The 9,395-nt window shown below is 38.5% G+C and overlaps 1 protein-coding gene across 6 annotated transcripts in view; it reads right to left on the reverse strand.

Annotated features, from left to right (window-relative positions):
* The window catches only part of LOC118279625 (neogenin), a 124,623-nt gene extending 115,641 nt beyond the window's left edge, over positions 1-8,982 (reverse strand). For 4 of the 6 annotated variants that reach the window (XM_050702673.1, XM_050702670.1, XM_050702669.1 and 1 more), the window contains exon 1: positions 8,711-8,982. In XM_050702673.1, the coding sequence (XP_050558630.1) occupies positions 8,711-8,795 (85 nt within the window). In that variant the 5' untranslated portion in view covers positions 8,796-8,982. The remainder of the gene's footprint in view (positions 1-8,710) is intronic. The other 2 variants (XM_050702672.1, XM_050702671.1) reach the window with 1 other exon arrangement.
* Between the last annotated feature and the right edge of the window lie 413 nt (positions 8,983-9,395).

Here is a 9,395-nt window from a genome sequence, read left to right on the forward strand (position 1 = left end):
TACGATGCAAGCCTGTGGACGCTTACCTTTAGTTAGTATTGTGCCACCCGTATACCCCAAAAAATGTTAAATGCCATTAAATCCACACCTCTTACGTAACAAACCAAATCCAGCAAACAAAAAGAGACTACGGTAGAAACAATACGGCAACATTGACTTTGTTAATTGGAAGTGAGGAGGTTACTCGTGTCGTCACATTCACCGCGAGCGTTACGTATGTGGTTGCCCATAAAATCCGCAGTTACAACGAGAACAAACAAGCGAACATCACACAGCATACACGACGCTGTTTACGAAAACGAGAAACCTAATCAAACGCGAAGCTTCACCAATTTACATTTAATGCCGCCCCTAGCGCGCGTAAAATGTAAATTTCAAATTCAATCAAGTATTCGCAGGGCTGCTGCGAGACCGTTTCACAAGTAACGCTCCAGATGTATTTTTAAAATGAAATATACTCCAACTATATTGAGAACAGCTTTCCGTGACCTTTACGAGTTTACTTCGATTAATTTAAATAAATATAACACGGTTTAGACGAAATTGTAAATGGATTCGGTGGGATTTAATCCAGTTTTCAGCTTCAACAAACATTAACTGCTTACCTTTTGCCTTTTGTTCAACAAATAATCTTCGCCTTTAATAAATGGAAACTAAAGTTTGCAAATGAAATTATTTGTGTTAAAATGGAGGGTATTGTAACGGTGCCGAGGTAGCAAGCGTCGAACAGGTTTCATTAATTAACTTTGCAAACAAAATCAATACATCGCGAGCTCGCGTTACAGCCAGCATCCCTGACATAAACCCAGCGCTTTATCGAGCACAACTCGAGCACCATTCATCCTCGACCACCGATCCAAAGATACAGGCCCGGCACAATAAACGCGGGAACATGCGAAAATGGCCGCCATTATGTCAGCCGCGAATAATTTACGCGGGAAACACTAGATAATGTGGTTTTTTCTGGCATATTTGTATGATTTTATGTTTCCGATTTCCGTAAGTTATGTGTCTACACTGCGAGGGGGAGGGGGGCTGCACAAACAAACCGCGGAACGTTAAAAGACTGTTTATGATATTGTTATGTTGTGTCTACTGTCGCGTGGAATTGTTTTAGCTTTGGAGATTCCTCGGAAACACGACAGAGGAGCGTCTTTAGAAGATGACTTCTCAGAAATAAATATTATTAAGCCACTGTCTTTGCTCTCTATGGCTAATGGAAAATGTCTGAGCGGAGTGGGATTCTGAAAATATCTTGTGTGTTTTATGTGTCAATAAAGTTAATTTTCATATTGAGAGACTGGGTACAGCTCTCGAGGATGCAGACCACGTTACTGGGTCAACTGGATACCAGTAATGGCTTCCTCTAATTACTTCTCCATACAGAACGAGCAATTGACTGACAATTAGAGCTCGCATTAAGTCTTGTCGCTAACTAATGCTCGCCGAACGAGTTCCTCCATGCGAGATATAGCCATTTTCTAGTTTTCTGTTAAATTAGTTTCACTCGAAGCTCGGAGCCATCAACATTAAACGTGTTTAAAGTTAATAGAACGTGCTATTGCGTCGCTTTGTGGAGTCTATTAGACAATACTGATCACTACACATAGTTACACTTAAAATATTTAAATTGAAAACATTAAATATTCCTTGTCATACTAGAAAATAAATATGTATATTCAATTGCTCCAGTTCAATAATGGAATGATTTTACACAATTCTCTCTGTCGAAGACTGCAGCAATCGCAAACCTCTTTTAATAATTTAAACTTGCGAACAGCGCACTCCTTCGACCCTGTTCTGAATTGAATCGACTTTTAAATTGACGCTTTATTGAATCAAACACCGTTTTATTCAACGCCGGAGACGTCATAAGTTTGCTAGCTTTACTAAAGTAAAGAAACCCTTGTAACTGTACAGAATTTTAACTGCAGTTTACGAATCTATTTTTGCTTATAACTTAAAGCCGACACACACAAAGAAATGTATAGTTAATATAACAAAGGTTTGCTTTAAACTTACAATATAGTTAAAAACAACGTCTTCGTAAGCTAACAGCATCTACAACACAAACAACACAATACAAATACGTAAATGCATTGTATCGTTGATTTACTCGGCGGACGTGAGCGCGCGAAAACGACGCATCGCCGCCATCACGGTGACAATTTACGCGGGAACGGCTCGCTGTATTTATTCAACACGACTTGTGTTTATTGACGAGTACACGCGCTGACTAAGCATGGCTTCTGTGATGATGAACAAATTGACGCCGGTAAACGAGCAGACGTATCACCTGATGGTAAGCAATCGCCGCCGCCCATGGACACTTGAAACACCAGAGGCGTTACAAGTGCGTTACCGGCTTTTTGGGGGTTAGGAATTTAAGGGTTGTTGTTCGGGAATTGGGAAGATTGGGAAGGGGGGAATTGGGCCTCCGGTAACCTCACTCACACAAAGAAACACAACACAAGCGTTGTTTCACGGCGGTTTTCTGTGAGGCCGTGGTATCACTCCGGTCGAGCCGGCCCATTCGTGCCGAAGCATGGCTCTCCCACACTTTAATCTGCTGTCTGATATACCAACAACTGATGTGATTGGTCAGCCAATGAAACTGAGACCTGTCTAAAATTGACGTGAGGTTTGACAGCTGATGCGAGCCGGTGCATGGTGCATTCTGTTGGTGTTGATCGAATGTTTAGGAAGCGAGGGTGGACTATAAATAGAGAGATAAATGTGCTGTATGAGGAAGTTTTCTCGTTGTTCCTTATAATTAATTAGTTAGTTACGTTGAAATATTTCTTTAACAAATTGAGCAAGAAAATAGTGTAATACTTCATTACTTTTTTTATAATAACTATCGTGAGACAAACTAAATTAACTAAAAATCACGGTTTACTCACGTAAATTAATGTGCACGCTGCTCATGATGAAGAGTCCCTCTGTGACTCGAAGCTAGTAGAGCTTTTCTCCATTAATGTACGTAAGTAAACCGTGATTTTTAGTAGTTATTTAGTTACAATTACTTTTACTTAGGTACATGTCCATTTATTGTGTAAGAAAGACGTAGAACAAGTTAACAGCCGGATTTTTCACTACACTTAACTATTGGAAATTTCATACCTACCACCCGGAGCCTCCAAAACCCTCTATTCTTTCTCAATTTCTCCAAATATCGGACCTCAACTCCAGCCTAACAAAGGCAATATCAAGTGACCTTCACCACTTTGTCCACCGGTGACCCTGAGCGAGGCTTTGCTTAACTGGACTTGTTTGCTTGTTAGTTGCCAAACCTTTGAGCCTCACTCCCGAGGTCATATCGGGCTTCCATTAATGCCTGGATTTAGGAACTTTAGGCCTAAGGCCTAGTGGACATTGTGGCGCGTTCGTAATTAAAGGAACTAAAGCTTTGGGTATTTGTTACGTCAAATAAACGATGTAACTAAATCAATCTTTGAAGCTCAAGCATTATCATCAGTTGGCCTTTTTGGTCTTAGTTATTGAAAATTAATATTTGGACATTGATAGAAAATATCGTTTCTGACGTTTCGAAAACAGTATTGAATTTGACTAGTTAATAGAAAACTTGCCTATTGTCACATTTTGCATAGAGCTTAGAACGAATGAAGACAGATCGACTAATTAACACGATCCGTTAGCATGCGTAACTTCACACAATATTAGAAAACTTGTGAGAACTATGTAACCATGGCAACGGTGTTAGAAATCTAACCAGTTATGCTACGACAGTTAAGTCGGTGGACAACAAAGGGTAACAGAATAGCCAACCGCTGGGTTAGTGCACTGTGAGTTTACAGCGTTTTGGTTGTAACCGTTAACCCGTTAATCCTTTATGATGTTTCTTTCTCAGTGCATGGTTTCATGGTTAATCAATGAAACTTTATTGCACATAAGATGGTTTGCCATAATCGCCACGGTTAATAAGCGGGTTGGAGATCGCAGTATAAAAGGTTCAGGTTTATCAGAGAGCGCTGCTGCCCGGTCTCTGTCTAATGTGTAGTCGGCTCTTACGACACCCGCGGGAAGAGTAGAGCTGGTGACAAGTGTATTCTACTGTGCTATCTATCACACGGCTTATCCGAGATCAGGTAGTTTCTGCAATGCGAATGCCGAATGTTTTTTGTACTTAGTTACTAGCGACTCCGACGCGGTTTCACCCGCTCTGCTGGGCTCCTATTGATCGGAGCGTGATGTTTTATAGGCTATAACCTACCTCGATAAAAGGACTATCCAACACAAAAATATTTTTCCTAATGTAACCAGTAAAATTAGCGCGTTCAAACAAACAAACTTCAGCTTTATACAAATAGTGTAAGTTGTAAGTCTTGTTTTAGATTCGCGGATCGGTCAAGGCACTAAATCTCAACTTCGTTCGTCGTGTTCAGGATACCACGCTAGTTAATGGTTTTTCAATTCCTAGAATTTTATTGTAGTTATAGGTGTTTGACAATATTAACATAACTGGCAAAAAGTGTGTTTCATTGTAAGCACACATCTGCCTTCCGCTGTGGACTGTGAAGGATGCCGGACATAGAACTAGTTATGATGAGCAAATATGTACAGTCAAACCCTTGGCAAAATTTTAAAGAAAAGTATATTGACTACAAATTGTTCTAAACTTCGTATTGTCAATCTTTAAGACAGTTATTTTTATTTTACAGTAGCAGTAGTATCGTAGTATCCTAAATATTTTTTTATGTCCATCTTTTTTTTGAGGGGGAAAATCATCCAATGACTTCTCCCGCAATGGGCGAGGCAGATTATTTTAAAACATTCGACAGCTATTTTTATTTTCTTACAAAATCAAATACTTTCGACAATAGTTAACTAACTAACTATATTGATTTGTCCGGCTCAAAGCAGGAGAAGGAACACGGAGGTTTTTAGTCAGTAAGAGTCTGACACTCCCTCTCTCCTCACCAATGGCGGGAGAAGTCATTGGATGATTTCCTTCCTCAAAAAAAAAAAGAATCTACAGTAACTATCTACAGGCAGACGTGCTCCATCGTAGGCCGCATCATCACTTTACCATCAGGCGAGATAGCGGCCAAACGTCGGCCCATTTAACATAAAAAAAAAAAACTAGTTAGTTAGTAAAGCAATGTAATGCTTAGTTGCCTATACATATTTAAATGCACTACTCGTATTTGGTAGACTTTCTGCCACATTTGATTTATTTAGACTACGTTTAACTACTTTTGTTTCCTATTTAATTGCGTTTGACCTCTATTCTGTTTCATTCATCGTAAAATGGTTTAGTGTTTAGATAGCCTATAAAGCTCTACAAACATTAAATGAATCATTAACTTCGTTCAGTTACTTACGGGTTTTCTTAAAATAACTAACTAATTGTGGCGAGTTCATTCAAATAAGCATTTTTCTTGTTGTTCGTTCGTTATTTTGATAGACAATGGTCACAAGAGGGTTAGGATGACACTGTTCTTGCTGTCAAGTAAGTTGCAAATCCAAGCTGCGGACTGCCTGGCAGGTGACCGTGGCTCCGGTTCGAAAAGCAGGAGTAGGAACGGGGTGGTTTTTAGTCAGTAAAAGTCTGACACTCCCTCTCGCCTCGCCCAAGGCGGAGGAAGTCATTGGATGATTTTCCACCCTCAAAAAATAAGTTAGGTTGGAAATATGATTAGATATAGTAGTTAGTTACTGTCGAGAGTCATAATCACCCTTTAAGTATTTGAATTGATACTATGCTTGTATTATGATTTATGTTAGGTAGTTACCTACTTCGTGTACGATCCTAGTTATTAGATTTAGATTTAGATTTCAGCCATGGTCATCATCTGATAATGACCATCATTTCAATCTTTGTCTTGCGATCTGCGATAGTTATTAGTTAGTTGTTCTCCTTCACGTCAATACGGCTGAAGGGATCAAGATGAAATTCAGAATAGGGATAGATTATGGTTTGGAATAACACATGGGCCACATTTTATCCCACGGAAACACGGGCGAAGCCACTGGCAGAGGCTAGTTTGTTTATAAATCTTATAACTAACCCTGTAACCTTTTAGTTATTTATTTTTACTTTTAACACATTTTAATGGACTCACCAATATTTTAAGCTCTGTAACATGAGTAAGTGCATTATTTACACAGGACTTTGAATTCGTCATGGGCCAGCGGTACCAGGCGCGCAGATTTCGAAACAGGTCGAATTTAGTAAGTAGGTAATTGTTACCAAACTGGGCCCGCGGTGGTGTTTTAATCCGAAATCATTGTGCATTGTGCAGCTCATAAACTTGCATTACGTTGAAAGGAGGTCTTAATTTGCGTGGTGTGGATTATAAGTAGTGGGAGTGGGAGGATCATTATTTCTTCGAGTTTTGAAGTTTAGTTTAACATTTCTTTCTGGTGACATGTTGCATCATGCTGTTGCCGTTTGGAATTTAAAAAACTAGTTCGGTACTTAAATAATAAAACTACGACAATAAAGAATTGAGTGTTGAGTAACTATTAACTAAGTTACTACTTCGACTTACATAAACTTTCATATTGCATTTTATGATATTCCAATAAAAAATAAGATTAAAAAACCTCTTAAACATAGCTAGGTATTTCAATCATTTATTGGCATACCATCACTAACTACTTTAATAAAATTACTTTAACTATAAAGATGAACCTTAATCAACTAGACTATAGATACTAGACTACTTCTAGAATGCTTAAAAACCGCATTGTTTCTTTTAAGATCACAATATTAGGTAAGTTCTATTATAAATAGTTATGCGTGTCTAAACAGTCTTGTACAAGCTTTTTCACTTCTCAAATTCTTTAAAATTAACTAGTACACCGTGCGTCCTATTCTTCGTGTATCTTCACCTTTGACACTGGTTTCCCAGGCATTTAGTTACACGATTAATCGCATTGTCGATCAGTCGCAGTCGCAAGTCAGTCGCGTAAATATCCTAAATACCTCGGCGCCAAAGTCCGAGGTAAGCAATATGCATAGTTGTGGAGGAATGTACCAGATTGACTATAGATGCGGTTGCGTAGTGACTGTGGCAGAATTCCTAGCTGCAGCTTTCTAAATACTTGGAAGCTTGCTTGGCTATTGTCAACTAACTATTGTTAGCCAGTAACTAGTTACAAATAGGTAGCTCTCGTTACATTCGGAACTTTGGTTGTCGATTGAGTGACTAGTTAGTTACCTACTGCGTAAAGTTACGGGGGTGTCGATTCCCGCTCGAAACAACTCAGGCATTGGGACCTAATACAATATGGAATTTTGACTGGGACAAGCGCGCCACAACCTCCCATACCGCTGCAACTCCTGTGCACCAGGATCTACAGTAGATACAACCATGAAAACACCGGAACACTGAAGTCCGGCGCGTCGCAGGGAAATGAATGAATGTCTTGGATCCCGCAACAAAAGGAACAAAATAGGACAATATGGAATGCCAAATGATACGATTTTGGCATGATTCCTACGGCATACGCTTCATTTAGGCTTTCTATGACATTCATCAATCTACATGCATCTTCGTTCGTGTAAGAAGCATGTCGCAATGTAATTACTAATTATTTATAGTTAGGTCTTACCGCCGTACTCAGAGTCACTGAATGGTTACCTAACGCAGTCTTTAGCAATTGTTTTCGGAACAAATCGTTTCTAAGGAATAACTAGTTTAAGTTACCATTTAATGTCTCTGAGTACGGGACTTAAGGGTGTTTTCTTTTTATTTTTCTTTTTATTTGGCTCTCTTTTAACCCGCATTTCACATTAGGCATTAGACGAGTAAAACGTAAATAAAGAGAAACCAAGTAAAAAACAAGTAGTTAGTTAGTTAAATCTAACAAACAGCCCACAATAGGTAGTTACCTAGACGTTGGACAAGCGTGAACGTGTGATGAACTAATGACCTAGACCTTAGATAGCTTACACAGAGATAAAACACTAGTTTTTGTTTCGATACAGCTGAATAAAGATTATGAAATGCCTAATTAAGTAGGTACGGAACGAAGGAGTTTCATTAATAACTTTCAAAAGTTTTAGGTATAAAGTCGTTTGTTTAAAATAAGTAGGTAAGAATAAATAGTCTATAATTCAGTTGTATTTAAAGAAACCGACCATTCCAATGGCAACAACCCACATATCGACACAACACTAATCCGAAGTAATCACTAAATTAACTAAACAACCATAATGAGAAACATTTGGACCCATTCCAATAGGAATCGTTAAACTTTACAAACTGTTTACAAACCTAATTAACCCGACGCAGTCAATAATGCGAGATTTATGGACGGGGGCGAAGGGCCGCCGCCGGAGCCCTGAATGCAATAAAAAAGGACCAAAAAATACGCATGCCGCATTGACAAGATGCAGGATAAACACAACCACTGCCTAAATTGGACAGAGTTAATAAGAAATAAATGAAATGAACGAGAATATAAATTAACTACAATACTTGCTAAAGCTCGGCTCGGTCTATAAAACAATAAAGTAAGTCCTGTATAATAATATGTATATGCAAGTTGTACAGCGTCGAGTCGGGAGAAATCGACTCCGATACCGATTTCAACTTTAAAATGATACATCTGATACTTACGTTCAAGTATTTAAATATCATCTAGATGCAATTTCTGCATAATTACACAGATCCTGTTATTAGCGGCAGTTTCAAGACCAACGATCGATAGCAAATGGTAATATTTATAAGGAGCTTACCTTGAGCGTATGTAAACAAATGGAGACAGGCGAACAAGAATATCCAGTTCCCGACACCGAAACGACACATCCCTGTCCGGCACATGTTGCAAATCACTTTAACAACACTACACAATATGTTTTAATTCATACGAATCACATTTTCACATAAAATTCACGAATATTTTGTGATTATAATCACAAAGCTTAATGTCGATGTTACTCCGGACGGTCCGCCATCTTCGAGCGAGTACCGCTGCGTTCGGAAACACAACTCAATAATGAAAGGGCAATGTCCGGCAACTTCATGTAGCGTGAAGCTCGCAGCGTTTGAGGGTTATGTGACTTGAACATAGTCACAGGAATAGTGCAGCTCTTCCTTGTCGACGAAAAGCTCATTTTTAATCGATTATATTTAAACAATAAAAGCTTTTAAGATAACTTTTAAGTCAAGTAGTTGCTTAGCTTTATAGGATAGAATGATTTGGAAATTGATTAAAATGTGTATTCGATTCATACAAAAAGTAATCTATAATGGACAGAAGTAAAAAAAGAAATTGTGACTTTAATTAAAACGCAAGTTTGTGAGAATGTTTTATTGGATGGAAGAATCACTACATAGTATAAAACAAAATCACTGTTTATGTCTGATTGTCTGTATGCTTAAATCTTTAAAATTACGCAACGGATTTTGATGCGGTTTTTT

The sequence above is a fragment of the Spodoptera frugiperda genome, chromosome 22, assembly GCF_023101765.2.
Source record: "Spodoptera frugiperda isolate SF20-4 chromosome 22, AGI-APGP_CSIRO_Sfru_2.0, whole genome shotgun sequence".
Classification (NCBI taxonomy): Eukaryota; Metazoa; Arthropoda; class Insecta; order Lepidoptera; family Noctuidae; genus Spodoptera; species Spodoptera frugiperda.